The sequence below is a fragment of the Euprymna scolopes genome, chromosome 34 (assembly GCF_053919585.1).
Source record: "Euprymna scolopes isolate OS-2025 chromosome 34, ASM5391958v1, whole genome shotgun sequence".
In the NCBI taxonomy this organism is placed as follows: domain Eukaryota; kingdom Metazoa; phylum Mollusca; class Cephalopoda; order Sepiida; family Sepiolidae; genus Euprymna; species Euprymna scolopes.
The window spans coordinates 20778005-20797915 of record NC_136515.1 but is presented as its reverse complement, the minus strand read 5'-3'; the positions used below and the strand labels follow the sequence as shown (position 1 = coordinate 20797915).

The 19911-nt window shown below is 37.7% G+C and overlaps 1 protein-coding gene across 2 annotated transcripts in view; it reads right to left on the bottom strand.

Moving 5' to 3' along the window:
• LOC145259122 (organic cation transporter protein-like) overlaps positions 1 to 17390 on the bottom strand; it is a 101747-nt gene extending 84357 nt beyond the window's left edge. The window contains exon 1 of one of the 2 annotated variants that reach the window (XM_080116796.1): positions 17029 to 17390. Coding sequence is in view for 1 of the 2 variants with exons in the window: in XM_080116794.1 (XP_079972920.1) it covers positions 16402 to 16454 (53 nt within the window). In the remaining variant the exon portion in view is untranslated. Of the gene's footprint in view, positions 1 to 16401; positions 16998 to 17028 lie in introns of those variants that run through there. The other variant, XM_080116794.1, reaches the window with a different exon arrangement.
• Positions 17391 to 19911: the final 2521 nt, after the last annotated feature.

Here is a 19911-nt window from a genome sequence, read left to right as displayed (position 1 = left end):
TGCATTAATGCAAAACAAAAAAACCTATTGCATATGCATCAAAATCTCTAACAGACACTGAAAAGTGTTACGCGTGCATAGAAAGAGAGCTTCTTGCAATTGTATTTGGGGTCCAAAGATTCCACATATACCTATACGGCCGTAAATTTAAGGTACTCACCGATCATAAGCCACTCATCATGATTTTACAGAGGCCACTGACTAGTGCACCTCCTAGACTACAGCGAATGTTGATCAAGTTACAGGGATATCAGATGCAAATAGAGTACATACCAGGACGAGAAATGACTCTAGCTGATACTCTGAGCCATCTCCCTAGCACTGAAAACACAGACACAATTGACAGACGTGCGAGTCGATTTGGTGAGATTCAGGAGTGAGCGCCTGAACGAGATAAAAAAGGAAACAAAGGCTGATCCAGTACTTGATCAGCTGCAAGAAATCATAACAACAGGGTGGCCAGATTCAATAAAGGAAGTACCGCCAGCAATACGGTCATACTGGTCATACAGAGATGAACTATCTGTCAATGATGGTATCATCATGATTATTATCAAGGATTATTATCCCAGAAACACAACAGAAAATCATTTTAGACCAGCAGAGCATGGGAAGTTGTGGGAACTGACTTGTTTCACTGTAATGATCAAGAATATCTAATAATTGCTGATTACTACAGCAAATTCCCAATTATAAGGAAAATGACTAGCTTAACTACAAGCAACATGGTCATTAGTGACAATGGACCACAATTTTCCAGTGAAGCATTCAGAGAATTTGCCCAACAATGGCAATTTGACCACATAACGTCATCCCCAAATTTCCCCAAATCTAATGGCTTTGTTGAGCGTCAAATCCAAACAGTTAAAAAAACACTAATCAAGGCAAAGCAGGCAGAGACCCTAATTTAGCAATGCTATGCCTACGAACAACACCAATCAGTCACAAGTTACTAAGCCCTGGTGAACTTTTAAACAACTGCATTATGGGATCAAACATAATTGCGAAAATTCCAAATCCCAGATTTCCCAACCCTGACCATAACCATGAACAACTAGAACATAGAGAGGATATGCAGAAAATGTATCATGATTTACCAGCACTTGTCCCTGGACAAAATGTTTGAATGCTAGATAATCAAACAGAGAAATGGAAACCAGCAACAGTTTTAAGTAAACGTGAAGAACTCAGATCATACATCCTTCAACTCCCAGATGGATCTTCAAAAAGACGAAACAGGGTCCAAATAAGGGCGACTGGAACATCTACCCATAAACAGGTTCATTTCAATGATCACATCACCTCATCACAAAGTGAACACACTAACACAAACAATAGCTTACACCAACTAGCACCAAAACAAGCAACATATGACACAAAATGTGGCTGTGAAATACATAGGCCAAAAAGATATAAATAACATATGTACTGGTGTATATAACAGACTTTTGAACAATGTTTTTTTTATCTATCTGGTGAGGGGGATGTAGTAATATCATAGAACTACTTTCATACGCACAAGAGTTGTGGCCCCTGGCGTATGAATATATACGAGGTTCTCACTTCCCGTTCGGACATGGGTCAACATGTGTATATCTTTTCCTTATGTATATATGTATTAATAAATCATTTGTTCATATAAACGTCTCTGCTATAATTCAAGCATTAAAACCCCCACACCCACATACCAATTCAACACAAACCGTTTCCCCCGTCGCAAAAAAAATAGTTTTCATGATATGAAGAAATTACTTTTTCGAAAAGTGGGTGATCACTTTTCCATGTAAATTTAACTTAAAATGAGCACCCACTTTTTGGCCACCTGAGAGAGGGGGCATTTTTTTGTTTAGTGTTTATTGGCTACAAGGTTTTTTCGCTTTCTTTTTCATTGAACGAAAATAATGGAATTGCGAGACGAAAATCGTGTTTACATAATTGGTGCTTTAAAATAACGTTCCCATGTAGTAGACATTCCGAACGTGAAAACATACCCGTGTTTAATAAATCTAGCAAAAATCAACTAATCGTCAGATTTATGTGAAATTTTCGATACTTATCCATTTTTGAATGAAATTACATATAAAATGCAGTTTTCGTAAAATATATGAGGGGAAATATTTTTTAGTGCGTGTCCCACCTCCCCCTCCATATTTATTTTTTCGAAATTCGACCAAAATATATTTAAATATATTTCTATTTATTATGAAACATAAGAGTTCAAATAAGTAAAAAATATTTATTTTTTTAAAGTTTAGATACACATATTGAACAAAAATTTACCTTGAAGTTGCAATTTAAAAAAATGATATAAATTTAATATTATGTTTTTTTCTTTTAAATAGCGTTTTTTCTAATATATACCATAATCAGTTGATTTGTCAAGAAAAAGAAACTTTGTAAACATTAATTCATTTTTAAAAGATTAAAACGATTAAAATTCCATTATTTCAAAATGTTCCGTTACAACATAGATTTTTAATTAATTGTGTTTAAATTTTTTTTTTTAAATATTAAGTTTTTACATAAACATAGCTCTTATCAGCTACTTTATCACCAGATTAAAACAGATTTGAAAATATTATTGCACAAATATTAAGCATTTTGTAGCCCCTCCCCCATATTTTATTCTTCTCTTTTTACCGAACAAAATATGGAAGCCCGTAGGTAACCAAAAGAACATTCAGTAAACCGTATTTCATATTTAATATACAAATGTTTATGATATTATTAATCATTGAACGGTGTAAATCTTAAAACCTAACAAAATTATAACAAAGATTAATTATTAATTGCAGTTTGAAGAAAATAAACAAAGGTTTTAAAAAATCATTAAGTCGCTTCTGCTTTTTCATAGTTTGTATAGTTAACATAAGTCTGACGTCACTGGAACATGCGCTCCATTTTTCACATTGTTTTGGGGATACCTAGTGATACCCTTTTGCCAAGGCAAATCTTATTGAAGAAAAAAAAAGGGGAAATTGTAGAGTTATAATTTTAAGTTCCTCTTCCCAATGTTTGAAGTGTTTCTACGTGTTTTTAAAATGTTTGAAACATGACTCCCTCCTCGTTTCCTCCCTACCACAAAATTTGATAAAATGCTTACGATTTCATGTCTTGTTGACCACTATGTGGCCAAGAAGTGAGTGCCCATTTTATGTTAAATTTATATAGGAAAGTGATCCACCACTGTAAAATATTAAATTTTTATTATTTAAAAAAAAAACAATCCTTATTTCATATTATCTTTAAAGGCTGTTGAAGTGTATTAACCAAAACAAAAAAAGTGAATTTTGATTTCTTTTTAGGAGGTAAAACTATGCTGAGTTAGGTCGTAAAAAATACCTTTTTAGTATAGAACTAGCCTGGGTGCTCAGCACTGCTCAGGTGTTTGGAGGTGTGTGTTGAGCAAGAAAAAATAAAAAAAGTGGTAGTAGGCAGGCAGGCTCGAACCCGTGACACAAAGGCAAAAAGTGAAAGAAAATCTGACGTCTTACCGCTACTCCATGACGCGACCGGAAGTTCGGAACGTTAAAATTAGGCAAAGTCAATCCAACCGATATGATTACTTGCAAAAATGGCTAAAAAAAATCGATCCCTCCTTATAGAAAACTGCCTAGTTGAGGGTGAAGGAATTAATGTTTTTGGCCAATTTTTCGATATTTGTCGTCCGAGACATCGAGCTTCAAAATGATACCAATCTCGTGAAAATCCATCGCCGCTGTCAGATAGTTTACGCAGACATACATACATACATACATTTAAACAGATAGGGGAGACTAGCCTGGGTGCCCGGCGTTGCCCGGGTGTTTGGAAGTGTGTGTTGAGCAAAAAAAAAAAAGTGGTAGTAGGCAGGCAGGCTTGAACTATCCGTAAATTGCAGAAGTACCAAAAAAATATGATCAGGGTGATAAAGTCCGCTAATCGGTTTCATGAAAATTCGATTATAATTGAAGATTTCAGCTTTAAGATAGCTGCCATTGAAATAAAAGGGCACCAATTGTACCGATTCACCAACCAAATTCGCAGCGGCACAACAGAACGGATTTAGTAGAGAAATGAAAAAAAAAAAAAATGGGGAAAAATTCAAATAAATGTTACCAATAATAATAATAATAAAATAAATAAACAAACAAATAAATGTTACCATCGCCGCTAAAAAAATCGTCCGCATCCATCAAACTTAAACACCGAACTGGAAATGAAACAAAATTTATTTATTTGTTGCTTCACATATTATTTATTTATTTATTTATTTATTTATTTTAGTTCAGGTACGCATTTACCAGATGCATTTCCCCTGTTATTATTTTAGTAAGAACGAATTTTAGGGGGTGGAGTTAATGCTTTTCGGACACTCCCTAATAAAATAAATATTTCAACACAAGCTACTGAATAAACAAACAAACGACTTCGTAAAACTTGCAAGGAAAAGGTTTATTGAAGTAAGGCAAGATGACATTTAGATATAGCTGGGGTAGAACTCGTCTGCCTTTGCCCGGTAGTTATTCCCAAGTGGGGACCGTCGATACCGATGTAGAGAGAGAGAGAGAGTGAGGAAACAGGTCCGCTCTCTTTGACGTTTTGCTGGAAAAGGGAAGAGTTTTTCTTGTCTGGGACGGAAGCAGTTATAGTTCCTTAAGGGGGTAAGGAAGATCCCTGCGCTATGCCTCTGATTGGTCAGTATGTGCCATATCGCACAGTCAGGGGAGGCACTGACGCACAAGAAAAGAGTTCTATTTGTTTCTGCTACAGAATTACTATTTCGTTATCTTTCTTACTAAAATTAAATAAAGTTGTTGATTCTTTTATTTTTTCCATGCATACTCGAATAAAATTCATTGAAAATTGATATATCTTTCGGTACTTGTACAGTTTAATCAAGGCGTTAAAAAATGAAGATATCGAAAAAAAGGTTATATTGTACGTATCCGTTTTGGACTGAAGATCTCCGAAAAAATTTTTTTTACTTAATTTGATCGAGTAGTTTTTTTTTTTGTTTTTTTTTACAGCAAACACGTTTTTATGAGAACGCGTTGAAGTCAGCCATTAAGGAATTTTTTGAACACGACACGGGGGGTGGGGATAATTTAATTTAAAGCTCCGACACTCCCTCCCCAACTTTAGTACTAGCTTTTCTTCCTAAAAATCGAACCTTTTGCTCGGTATCATTACAAAATTTTTTTCGCTGTAAAAAAAACAAAAAAAAACTACTTGATGAAATTAAGTGAAATTTTTTTTCAGAGAACTTTGTTCCATAACGGATACGTACAATTTAACCTTTTTTTTCGATATTTTCATTTTTTTATGTCTTGATTAAACTGTACAAGTACCTATCTTTCTTTAGATAATCATAACAGGACATTCACTTAGGGTAAATCCAAAGGTTTATTTACAAAGAATACAAAATGAGAGTCTGTCTCGCTCTGTGTTTCCCGAATTCTTTAATTCCGAAGGAGTATATCTACAAAGTCTATCTTATTGTCTGGAGGGCTGCTAGGTCATTCCATTATAATAAAAATAAATAACAAAATAAAAAAAGAGAAAACAACACTAATAACAGGGTAAAATAGGGACGCGTGGAAAAAATAAAAGAATTAGGAATTTTATTTTATTTTAGTAAGAAAGATCATCATCATCATCATCATGCAGTCTGTCAGTCTTGACGATGACTAGTCAGGGCCTCGATGCTTTATCCTTCAGTATTAGCTTAGTCCTCTTTCTGTGTGAAACGTCCGGTCACAAGCACCGCATATGTGGTTGCCGGGGTTGTGTCGTCGATAGTGTTTCAGCTCTAGGTCTTCTCCAATCTTTTTGTCTATTTCTCCCTTCTCTTTGCGGAGACTGTTCCGCCAGCTACTCCTTTCTTTGGTTTGTTCCTCTGAACTCTCGACATTGATGTTCATCACCTTCAGGTGGCACTTTGTTACATCTTTGTTACATCTTTGTAGCAAAGCTTCTGATCTCCTACCTTGTGAGTTCTATTTTCCAGTTCCTTGTAGAAGATTATCTTTGGGATTCGGTTGTCTTCTATTCTGGCAATGTGGCCAGTCCATTGTAGTTGCATAGTAGCAAGGGTAGCTTCCATTCTGTCTAGATTTGCTCTCCTGAGAACTTCCACATTTGATATGTAGTCACTCCATTTGATCTTCATGATCCTTCTCAGGTGTATCTACTGGACGGCTTCCAGTCTCCTTATGTGTTCTCTATACAGAGTGTAGGTCTCTGCTGAGTACAGCAAGGCTGGCAGGACGACGGCTTTGTAGACTGCATTTTGTGCCTATCCGGATATCGGTCCTTATCTAGAACCACTTTTCTTGCTTACCAAAGATGGTACATACACTTTGGATTCAGCAGCTTATTTCTTTGCCAGCACGGTTGTCAGTGCTTAGAGTGCTTCCAAGATATTTGAAGTTTTCAACAACTTTTAGCACCTCGCCGTTGATTGTTATTATAGGCTCTTGGGGGTCATTGTTATCTACATCACTTCTGTCTTCCCTATGTTGATTTGTAAGCCGATTTTCCCGGCTGTTTGAGAGACGGTACCAACTATCCTCTGCATCTGCACTTGATTGTGAGCTATCAGAGCAGTGTCGTCTGTGAACAGCAGTTCTGTTATCAGCTTCTTCCTGGTTTTGGTCTTGGTTTTGCAAGGTTGAACAGTTTCCCATCGGAATGTGTGTGGATGAAGATACCTTCTTCGATGTTTTGATGAAGCAGTATTAGGATGGTCGTTAGAAATAGGGTGGACAGTGTTGGGGCCAGTACTCACCCTTGTTTGGCCCCGTGATTTAATTCCGAGAGCTCACTTTCTAGGTTCCCTACTACAACTCTTCCTTTTGTTTCTTTGTGAAATTGTTTGATAATTCCCACAAAGTGATTGTGGCATCAATGCTGTGGAAAGTCCTTAACACTTTCCACCATTTTCCCAGCGACCGTGGCAACAGATTTGATGTACGTGTTCCATTTCAAATCAGGAGTAACAGTCAAGCCTAGGAACTTGTCAAAACATGGAGCCTCCTCAAGATGAGAGCAGATGGGGATCAGAATGTTGATGATGTAAAGACAGAAGTTTGGTTTTATATGCATTAAAAGTAACCAGCCACTTTTTCCCCATTGTACCACATGCTCAAATTCAGAGGAGAGAGAATCAGAGAGAATTTGGTTGTTAACTGTGGTTTGAGTTGTCCCCCTTTGCAAATTGGCTGTTTGGAGAAATGGAAAACTAGATGGCTCTGGTTGATAGTCAATTTGCATAAGTGGAGAAATGGGCAGCATATAAATGGTACTTTTTTTAAAGCAGGGGTGAAGAGCGCAGAGAGTGAAACGACGGTTGGAAGAAGTGACGGCGAATTCTTTTTGTGACGGTGAATTATTTTTGGACGTTGAAGAGCTCGACCTTTTGGAAGGAACAGCTGTGTCTTATATATATTTTTTTTTATTTATTTTTTTTTCTACTTCACCACAAGCTATTTCGGCGGGAACTATGGAAGCAAAGAGGACCAGCAGTGAAATGCTTAAGACGTTCTCTGGAGAGGGAGATGTTATAACCTGGCTGACCAAGGTTAAACTTGTCGCTAAGTTGCGGGACATCGCGGATGTAGCCAGCTTGATACCGCTGTATCTTGATGGTGATGCTCTGGCCCTATGTCTGGAGATGCGGGAGGAGGATCGACTGTCTGTTGACGCCATTGAGGAAAATCTGAAGGAAGCATTTACCGAAGGACCGTTTGTGGCATATGGCAAACTAAGCCGTATGGTGTGGACCGGAGAGCCTGTCGATGTTTACGCCAACAATATCAGGAGGTTGACGGGACTAGCAGGATTCAATGGAGGAGGCCGTCGACAGATGGTTAAGATGGCCTTTATCAATGGCTTCCCGGACCATATTTCTATAGCTCTGCAGCAACTGCCCGGTGTAAATACTATGGAGGTGGTGGAGTTGATTACACAGGCTAGGGTGCTGTCCAGGAAAAAAGAGAGTGAGCAGGGAATCGTAGCTGTCACTCAACGAAGCAAACTGCAGCAGGAAATTGTGAAGGACGAAAAGCAGAGAGGACTGTGGCAGAGACCCAGGTTCTCTGGCAGATGCTACCGATGCCAAGGGCCCCATATGGCGAGGGAGTGCAGGGAGCCAAAGCCAGAAGTCACGTGTTACCGCTGTGGGGAAGTCGGCCACATCAGCAGATTCTGTCCCCAGGGAAAACGACTAGAGGGAAGCCACTGCGCCGGTGGCTACCCCACTTATTCGATGAAGGCGCTTCAGGGTATATCATCACAAGTAGAGGTGACCCTAAATGGACGAAGTGCAAAAGCCCTTGTCGACACGGGCTGTACTTCAACAATTGTCACCAAAGACATGGTTGACACATGCAATGGAACCAGCAGCATTACGGCAGTTGACAGCAGAGAGGTGAAGTGCAATGGCACAAGTATCGTTCGGTTGATGGTACGTGGGATGTCACTAACAATCCAGGCGATTGTTATTAACAAAATTGTCACGGGTGTCGATGTGGTGCTAGGGATGAACGCAATTGCTCGACTAGGGAGTGTTACGGTATATAGGAACTCCATGAGATTTGGAGGACATCAAGGGGCTGCAGGTGTGCAATTCAAAAAAAGTGTCACAGGAACGGCCGGGTTAGACAAAAGTTGCACGATAGAGGACCAAGATTTCTCTGCACACTTTGATGGTGAGAAATGGACAGTCAAGTGGGCATGGAAGGGAGAACCTCCCATACTGAACAACAGAGTGGAATGCTACGAGCATACGTTGCGAGGAGGCACAAGAGTTGAATTTGAAAAGGAGGTGTACCGATGGATCTCAGAGGGGATTTTAAGACCATGGATGGAGAAGGTGGAAGGTGTGCTGCCGTTAATAACGGTTGTTCAGCCCACAAAACAAAAAGTTTGGCCAGTACTGGACTTCAGGGAGCTGAACGTACACGTTGCGTGTCACACGGGAGGCAATGTGATGGATGTGTGCGGAGAGACCATGCGAGAGTGAAGGCAGATTCAGAAGGCTGCGACGATTGTGGATTTAAAATCTGCATACCTACAGATCCACATTTCACAGGAATTCTGGAAATACCAGCTGGTCAGATACAAGGGCCGAACGTACTGCCTGACTAGGTTGGGTTTTGGCCTGAATTCTGCACCAAAAATCATGGCAGCGATCCTCAAAACGGTGCTAAGCAAGGAGGACGCAGTCAGAAGAGCCACCAGTTCCTACATTGATGATATTTTGGTGGATGAGACGGTAACAACTGCGGAGGACGTAGTAAAACACCTCAACAGCTTTGGGCTAATTGCAAAACGCCCGGAATCGTTGGAAGGAGGAGCTGTGTTAGGGCTCCAACTAAGAAAGGACCAGATAGGACGGTTAGTGTTCTGGAGGGGAAATGAGATCCCAGAGGTGTCGGAAAAATTGAGCAGGCGAGAACTCTTCTCAATATGCGGAAGATTGGTGGGCCATTACCCTATTGCAGGATGGCTACGGACTGCATGTAGTTATATCAAAAGGCGAGCTAGTGGAGCAAAGTGGGAGGATGGAGTTGATAAAGAGACGGTGGACATTATGAGAGAGATTATTGAAGAGGTGAAGAGGGAGGATCCAGTGAGAGGTGTTTGGCATGTACCCAATACTGCAGAAGGTGTTGTGTGGTGTGATGCAAGCTGTATAGCAGTGGGGGTCACCTTGGAGATAGGTGGTGTTACTGCAGAAGATGCTGCTTGGTTGCGGAAGAAGGACGACGTGGCTCACATAAATGTGGCGGAACTGGATGCTGTTATGAAGGGCATCAATTTAGCCTTGAAATGGGGGCTACAGAATGTTGAGGTGAGGACCGACTCAGCCACTGTGTTCTCTTGGATCCAGTCCGAAGCTACAGGAGAAAGGAGGGTGAAGACGAAAGGCGCTGCCGAGATGCTAGTAAAGCATCGATTGATGATGTTAAGGGAGCTGATTAGGGAATTTGATCTTCAACTTAGGGTCACTATCGTTCCTTCAGCGAAGAACAGAGCAGATGTGATGACGAGGGTGCGGAAGACCTGGCTAAAGGCGCCGAATGAGGCGGCTGTTGCAATATGTTGTTTGAATGAAGACACTCTGAAGGATTTGCATGACATGCACCATTTTGGAGTGGATAGAACCTTGTTCTTGGCCAAGAAGGTGGACCCCAGAATCACAAAGGAGGCCGTTAGGACAGTGGTTGAGAGATGCAGCCAGTGTCAATCAATCGACCCTGCGCCGAGTAGACACGAAGCTGGTGAGGTTCAGATGGCAGAGAACTGGAGCAGGTTGGCGATAGACATAACGCACTATCGACGGAGGCCGTATCTGTCAATGGTCGATTGTGGACCAGGAAGAGTAGCCATTTGGAGGGAAATCAAGGCGGAAAATGCAGGTGAAATTGCAAAGGTCTTGGAAGAGGTGTTTTTGGAGAGGGGTCCAGTGACGGAAGTGCTAATGGACAATGGAACTGCCTTTCGCTCAGCTGCCATGGAGAATGTGTTGGATAAGTGGGGAGTGCGGCGTTATTTCAGGGCTGCATATAGACCAGGCGGAAACGGAATTGTGGAGTGGCATCACAGGACCATTAAGGCTATAGCTGAAAGGGGCCAGATTTCGCCGCCAGAAGCTGTCTTCTGGTATAATATGGCTCCAAAGTCAGGGCAAAAAGTGGAGTCAGTGCCGCAGAGGGCAGTCTTCAAGTACGAGTGGCGGTATCCCCGAACTGCACAGGTACCCGCGGAGGAAGGCGAGAAGCGAGCGACTGTGCGAGTGGGAGAGGAAGTGTGGATCAAACCGCGTGATGCTCGCTGTACCACACGCTGGGGGAGGGGCATTGTGACAAATGTCCAGTCCCCGAACAATGTATCTATCGACGGCATCCCTCGACACATCCTTGATGTGCGGCCGGTAGTGGTGTCATCAGAGGAAGACAGCGACGTCGAGCCAAGTAGCGCCGTTCACGAAGAGGCTCCGCGGAGATCGCAACGAGAGAGACGGCCGCCATGTTGGTCGAGCGACTACGTGATGGGTTGACATGTGATGATCGTGTAGATCAAGGGGGCGTGTTGTTTGAGTTGTCCCCCTTTGCAAATTGGCTGTTTGGAGAAATGGAAAACTAGATGGCTCTGTGTGGTTTGAGTTGTCCCCCTTTGCAAATTGGCTGTTTGAAGAAATGGAAAACTAGATGGCTCTGGTTGATAGTCAATTTGCATAAGTGGAGAAATGGGCAGCATATAAATGGTACTTTTTTTTAAAGCAGGAGTGAAGAGCGCAGAGAGTGAAACGACGGTTGGAAGAAGTGACGGTGAATTATTTTTGGACGTTGAAGAGCTCGACCTTTTGGAAGAAACAGCTGTGTCTTACATATATATATTTTTTTTTATTTCTTTTTTTTCTACTTCACCACAAACGGTCTTTGATGCACTGCCATAGATGGTAATGTCGTCAGCATAAATGTCTACGAATGATCTAAAAATGTGATTTGGAAGATCATTGATGTAGATTAGGAAGATAGTTGGGCCCAGGATGGACCCCTGAGGGAGTCCGGCATTAATACAATGCCAATGTGAGATATTTTATCTCACCTGCTTTTCGCTCCATGAGAGTGGCGAAATAAGACAAAATACAACAAAAAACTTAAAATTACAATTATAATACAAATTTTATCAGATCTTCAGTTGCAAAAAGGAATGCCCGTTTTATCTCGAAAGGTGATAGTCTTTCATCTTTAATAGGAACTGAAAGCAGGTTCATCTGTCTTCAAAGATCTGAATTTACAGCCGTTTGAAGGGGGGGGGGTCGATATGATGCCATCTGATGAAAAAGATTTAATTCTTTCATTGAAAGGATATTAGAGAAGTTCATAATCAACGTTCATGGAAAGAAAGGTCCCTGATAACAGGTCGGCAAGTCAGACCTAAAAGTCTCATATGGACTTAAATAATAATTATTGAGCATAATCATTTTGGCTTAAAATAAAAGTCTCGAGGAGAAGAAAAGAAAGAAGAGGTGTGCGATGATCCTCATTCAGAGAGTTGGAGTTCCGGTCCTTCATCGTTGGCTGTATCTGTGGAACTGAAAAAAAAAAAGGTATGCATGCAAAAAGCCCACTTAAAATTGATCAAATTGAATACGTGTGCACAAAAACAAACATGGCGACCAGAGAAAACAATACGGAATACAGACTCGAATACTCATAAAAATGAACTTTTTAAAGGTAAGTCTTTAGTTGGTACTTTAGTGCACATTGACAATTAATTATTGCCCTTAGATTGATAAATTAAAATTTTTTTATATAACTGGGGTGTGCGTGTTTGCGTCGAGCGAATCCAATATGGAGGATCAATTTATTGTATTAGAAACTGTGCACACATGTAAATATACCAAATAGTTTTACTGTTAAATCAAAAAATGTAAATGTCAGATGATGAAACTTGAAGATTACGTATTAACAAAAAAATCAAAAAAAAAGAAAAAAGAAAAAGTAAACACCAGCACCGCTACCGCCCCCTGCCTCCTCATCAATGTAAACAGAAAACAGTAAAATCTCCTAAAAATGTTAAATGGTATTCTAATCAGTAAATGTCAGCGCGTTACATACATAAAAATGGTTAATTAAACTGCAGAATCACCTGTTAAGCAACACAAGTTTTATAATTGAATCCCCCTCCCAAAAAAAAGAACGAAAAAAAACCATAAAAATGTTTTTGTAAACCACATTAAAAACTACGTAAGACAAAAATAAAAAATAAAAAAATCCCCTCAAAAAGTACTAATGTATTTTTTAAAAATTGTTTTAGACAATTTTTACTTCGAATTTTAAATTGTCCGCCAATGAAAAGAAAAAAAAAATTAGAACATTCTGTTCTGAAAAAAAAAAAAAATGTCTTTCTGACATTATCCCCCCCCCTTCACTTGGAATGCTTTTCTTCTTTTTCATATAACTTTAAATGTTCCTCAAAAGATTCGTATGCCATGTGAAAAGGCAGTTTGCTACGTGAAGGCACATTCAACAGCCGTCATTTATGTTGCCGCACATTCGTGCGTAGCGTAAACGGAAACTGTAAAATGGCGGAAAATAGTCCCTGAGTTCAGGGGTTAATACCATGTAAACGGTAAATTTGCGACGGGTCTGATTATCAGATTCGTTGTCAGCGACCTCGATTAACTCTAAAAACACAAATTAGAGTGGTTAGTGTTCTGTTGTAGCGTATCGCTAGGTGTATCAGAAGCCGCCATTAAAGAATGCATGATAAGAACTTGAATAATTCAACTTACTATCTTTCGAAGCTTATAACTACTTGAAAAATGTAATTCAAACCCTAATTTATTTTCAATTAAAGGAGCAAAGACCAAATTTTAAAAAATATAACAGGTTTAATAGCAAATTATGCAATATTTGTTTTTTGAAATCAGTTTTCTTTAAAAAGGATTTAAAGAAAATCAACGAAATTTTACTTACTTTGATTATAAAAATATATATAAATTCCAAAAAATCACTTACCTATAAAAAAATACTATTCAATGGGTACTTCCATTGTTCATTGTTAAGAATTTACCCATATTTATACTTATATTCCATGTCCTTTTTAAATAAAATACTTTTTTAAACAAGGGTTAAAAAAACGCGAACTCAGATGTTTTTCACTGTTTAAATAAAGGGAGACAAATATCTGATTTTCTTTACGTTTATCTTCTGGTGGCTTCGAAGAGCCACAATTAATCTCTTTTTATTGTGTGCTGTAAACCAAAATTAGTATTTTGGGGCCACCTTAGTTGAAAATGAACACATTCACTTATAAGTTTTTGCCTTAAAAAAAAAAAAAAAAAAAAAAAACACTCTACCGATTTTTTTTTATTATTCTCTTAATGGAATACATGAGTTTTTGACTAATATATTTTATTTCTTCTTTATCGAGTGAATTTTTTTTTTTAAATATCTAAAAAAAGAAAACATTGAATGAAATAGGAAAAATTGTCGTCAGCGTCCGATATTTACTTGACAATCTAAGCATAACATGAGCTTTCACTTAAAAAAAAAAAAAAAAAAAAATCAACGTGGTTTAAAAAAAAGGGTTTTACACTTTACAGGTAAATTTCCAAAAACATTTCTTTCTTTTTGTTTTGTTTTAAATTAGAATATTTTATTTATTGATCTTTTATCTTCAATTTGTGATATATAAAACTTTGAGTAAATTAATTATTAAAATTTTAATAGACATTTCAAAATGGGGGGATGAATTAATAAAAAAAAACATTTGTCTTAAAATATATTCGGTTTATTGGAAAGAGCATCAAATTTCAAAATTAACCCTGAAAATATCGTAAAAATCGAACCAATAGAAAATTTTTGATAGATTTTTAAAGTTTAAAAATTGAAAAAAATTTAACTCGTAAAATTCAATTGATTTCATATGTAAAAAAAAAAAATGGCTGCATCAACGCGCGCCGGCACTTTGTAAACACTGTTTTTTTTTAAATAAATAATAATATTTCTATTATTTTTTAAACAACTTTAATAGTTTATTTTGGAAGTATATTCCATAAAGAAAATAAACAACCCACTTTAAAAAAAGAAATTACGAGTTTTTTTATATTTTATTCACAGTTTTGTGTTAGGGGTGTCAAAAATTCCGATACACCTAACGTACCGCTATATTTAGTAAAAGGGAAAATTTCAAGCGAAATTCGAAAAAAGCCACACTGCTGAAAAAAGGCTAAATTCGTGAAATTTGGCCTAAAACATCGAGTGGTTCTACAATATCGTTGCATTAGAAACTGAGCACCCTCTACAAATATTCAAACTTTGTTCATTTTTAGTGATAATCTAGAAGGCTAGTGTCCATTCGATAATAATTCACTGAAAAATTAGGAAAAAACAAAAAAGACGCAAAAAATTATAGAATGAAAGGTACCGCTCGTGCACCACACAGTGAGTGCACTGCACCACTGCACCAGCACCACGTGATTTTTAGAATATGACGTTTTCGTTCCATGACATAATAATTTTGGTATCCGGACGTAAATAATAACGTTATTATTTAAAAAGCCATTCTTAACATGGAGAGAGGAGGGTGTTTTATACCTATTCTATACTTCAACTTTACAATTGAATAAAAAAAACGGGTTTGTATTACTGTACACATAGATTCGAAAAAGTTATCAAAAAACAAATATATAACAAATAAATGTTATCAAAGGCAAGATAAATTACTTTTCTACCTAACTGGATATATTTTTCGTGCTTTTATTCAATGTAACATGTTTATTCAGCTCGAAAAACATACAATGTTTACCGATGTATTGGAACATTCAAGATGGCGCCTCATTCCCTCTTTAACACGGTAAGTTTGGGAAAAGATGTTATAAATAAAAAACTAGACAAAATACTATTAAAAACCCGCTGAATATATGTCAACCTATGTCACGGTAACATATATTGAGCTAGTTTTTAGCAGTATTTTAAACAGTTTTTTATTTATAACACCTTTTCCCAAACTTACCGTGTTAAAGACAGAGAAAGACGCCATCTTGAATTTTCCAATACATCGGTAAAACACTATGTTTTTCGAGCTGAATAAACATGTTAAATTCAATAAAAACACGAAAAATATATCCAGTTTGGTAGAAAAGTAACTTATCTTGCCTTTGATAACATTTATTTGTTATATATTTGTTTTTTGACAACTTTTTCGAATCTGTGTACAGTATTACAGTAATACAAACGGTACTCCTGCAGTATTTTACCCACCGATTTCACGATCTTAGCCGAGCGTTGATCGACATCCGTCGGAAAACGCCGGAACATGGCGAGCGGTACGATACTCTATCAGCCAATCAGGGCGCTTCAAACGAACGCGCAGCAGACGAATAATTTTCATTGAAATTACACACATAGCGTTTCATTTCAGTTATTTTATTGTTCAAAGTAAAAATACACAGCCTTTCATTTCAGCTATTTAATTTAGCGATATAAAAAAAAAAAAACCGAAAGCTGTTGGAAACATATTTATGCGAATTTATGTGGAGACAAAAATTTGGACACAACCCTTTTGTCTCCATAATAAATCAAATCGCGGAAGGCTACCCGGTTGGGAAGAAGCTTCTTTCCACATCCTCTGAAAACCCTTTGCTCCCTACTTTGCCTCTACAGATAAACAGTAATTGTTGTCCCCCCCCTACAAACATTACTGAAAAAAAAAAAAAAAAAACATTGTTGTTACTGTTTAATAACGTTTTGTTAAAAACAAACAAACAAACAAAAAACATTGAAGTGTTTATTACTGTTGCTTACCCCCCCCCCAAAAAAAAAGCTACCGGAAAACAAAATGAACCAAAAAAAAAAAAAAATATTCAACAAAATAAATTTATTTTACTTTAAAAAAACTTACGGTAAGTGTTTGTGATTTATTTTATCCAAATTTTTTGTATTAATTTTATCCATTTTGTTGTGTGTGTGTGTAATATCTTTTCCTTGTAATGTTGTTGCTATTCACATACTTTTAGCGTTCTTGCACCGTAGCTCCGAATTCTCGGCTTTCGTCGGCGTTAACGCCGAAAGCGTTCGTCAACGCTCGGCTAAGATCGTGAAATCGGTGGGTAAAATACTGCAGGAGTACCATACAAACTAAAAAAAAACATATCATAAAACTTTAAATAAACTTGAAAATGCGATTTAAAAAATAGCGCGGATCACTCTCTGCACTAGCACCATAATTTGTTCTTTATTTTGCACTTTTTTTTGTTTTGTTTTTTTGTCCTATTAGCTATTGTTAGAAAATGCCCAAAATTTCGATTACGGTATTGTTCTTAATTCGCTGAAACAAACAAAAAAAAAACCTTCGTTGTTAAACAACGTAAAAGAGTTAAACATGAGATTCGTTGCAAATGGATTTTCAGCGTGACAAACAAACCGACAAAACAAAAATGCAAACAAAAGAAAACAAAATGAATTCGATTAAGTTAATCGAATTTAAAACACGCTATTTCGTTAAAAATAAAAGTAAAAATAAACTAACTGTATTGCCGGTGCGTATCGGAAAAAGTCCCTTCTGTAATTATCTCCCGCGTCATCAGACGATTTTGAATTTTTGGGGACAACCTTGGTGCTTGCTTACATTTGGTGTTTTTTTTTGTTGTTGTTGTTTTTTTTTTTTTTTACGTAGATAATGAAATTAATATAAATTCCAAAAATTACGAAAAAATGATCAAGTAGATGTGCTAAAAGTATTTTATGATTCTCTGACTAAAATGCAACGCAAATAAATGTTATTGTTATTCCTTCTTTTTTGCACAACTCAACCATCTTCTGCGCAAAAACAAAAATAACAGCACCTCCTCCTCCCCTCTTTTCCTTTTTATCTTCTTCCTCCTCCACTTCCCCACTAGCTCAACTGACTCAAAACGCACCAAATAATAACATTATAACCTTTGCAATCAATGGGCAACTATTTAAATACATAAACAACTTGAAGCATAGAACGTTTTCAGAATTGCTGGATTTTGCCATTGAATAATCCGAAAAGGGTTGATATGCCAGAAAAAAAAAAAGAAGTATTCTAAATAACAAATTAGCCACAATTACGTCGCCAGATATAGCAGACCCTTAATTTAAGTCAATTTAAGTCAAAGATTATATCCCTGATTTGTCATACTGAATTGGTTGCACAGTCCTTCCACATTGAACTTGATAATTTGATAAATTGTATTTTTACTTGTAATTATTTTTCTACTGTATCATTTTTCACAATTTTTGGGATTTATACTAATTTCGACATGGCATGTAAGTACGTAATAATGTTTTCACCTGAAATGCGTTGGTTTAAAAGATCACCAATGTAAACAAGTACCACCATCTTAAAGTGGTGTGCTTCCAAAAAGCTACTAGTTATTTATTGATTAGGTTTGTTTATTTTTCTGCTGGATCTGCATGTAACAGAGAGCAGAAGTGCAGATGCAAATACAGAGCCGTGTGCGAAATTACGTCACGGTAAAGAAAAAGAAAGACTATAGAAAGGAGAGAGAGCACGTTAGAGATGACGATCATGTTAAAGATGTGGATGACATGCGAGAAGACAATCATTTTTTACTCTGGAAAATACCTGAAAATAAATGTTACAACACAAAAAGTGAGTTTGATTTATTCTTTGTCTTGGTTTCCTTAGCGATGTAGATGTCATACAATGTGTGGGTCCCATGTGTAAACATGTGCAACGTTACATACATCTTCAGGTTGTGTCCTCTGTTTAATAGGTTGAGGCCTGGAATGAACAAGCAATTGCCACTGTTGGTGCAAGGTCAGTTATTAACAAAACCCTTTATTATAGGTCTGTATTATATTGCCATATTCTCTGTGGAATTCAAGTCTGTATTATATTGGCACATTCTCTGTGGAATTCAAGAGTAGAAAGGTTGAGACAATCGAGGCGTTCGGAGTAGGGCAAATTGGAGATGCCTTGTACAAGTCTTGTTGCTCTACATTGGACATGTTCCAGGGCATCCCTTTCGTTTTTTAACTTTGGTACCAGACCACAGAAGCATGTTCCAAGTGTGGGCAGATTAGGGTCTTATAGAGAAGCAGGAAAGATGTTGTGCCTTGAGTTGTAAAGATGTGTTTGATGAATCCGAATCCTGGTTTGTTTTGTTGACTTGGAATTTGGCATGATTATTGAAAGACTTTGGTCAATGATCACACCAAGATCCCAATCCTCATTGGTCTCATTAAGAATGCAGCAGCTACCGTCATTATACCTCATGGTGTATCGATGGTTGAGATTGTTATTACCTAGATTCATTGTTATACACTTCTTGGGATGGAACTGCATACACATTATATTCACCCAGGATTGGAATTGGTTTAGGTCACTCTGCAGACTGGACTGCTAGGTATTCTGTGAATCAGTAATGACTTAAAACATTTGGATATCATCAGCAAACATGAAGACAAAATTCTTCAGGTTCTTTAGGATATTAGCAACAAAGAGAATGAAGAGCAGTAGGCTGAGAACAGAACACATCCACCGTCATAGCAAGTTCCATTGACCACAACTCTCTGTTTTCAATGTGTGAGAAAACTACAAACCTACTGCAGGGTATAACCCTGGATCCCAAAGGTACTCAATTGTGCGAAAAGTCGCTTATATGGAATGGTGTCAAAAGCTTTAGTGTAATCTTAATCCAATGACATCACCTGGTAGATTATGACTCACCATCTATGTCCAGATGTTCAGGACTTCAATGAGGGTAATGACAGTGGACTTGCCAGATGCAAATCCGTGTTGTTGTTCACAAAATTGTTTTTCTTGAAGTTGTCGGTAATGCTCTTGGATATTAACCACTCCATGATTTTGCAAAACAACTGACGTGAGGGAGACTGGTCTGTAATAGGCCAGGTTGGACTTGTTACCGATCTTAAAAATAAAAATAAGACTTCCACTGACAAGGTACATATCTATTAATGAGATTGGTATTAAACAGGATGCAGACGGGAGTAATGAGGATGTAGGCCAGTTCCTTGAGGATACTCAGTTGTATATAGATATCTCACTGCTGACGCAATTCTCTACGTGTATAAAAGCCAAGTACGTCCAAGGATGGAGTACTGTTGCCACCTGCCTTGATAGAGTTCAAAATAGACTTTATAGCCTAGTGGGAGATGCCCTTTTCTCTTCCCTGCAACCTCTTTCCCACAGAAGAAACGTTGCAAGCCTGTCTTTGTTTTATCGTTATTTTCATGGCTCAGCTGAGCTCCAATCTCTGGTCCCCCCTCGCCAATCTTTCATGAAAAACACTCGTCTCGCTGAAACCACTGCCAATAAATTTCCCCACTCTTTATCTGTGCCTAAAACTAAACATAGATTCCATGAACAAAACTTCTTTCTTAGAACTGCACACCTGTGGAA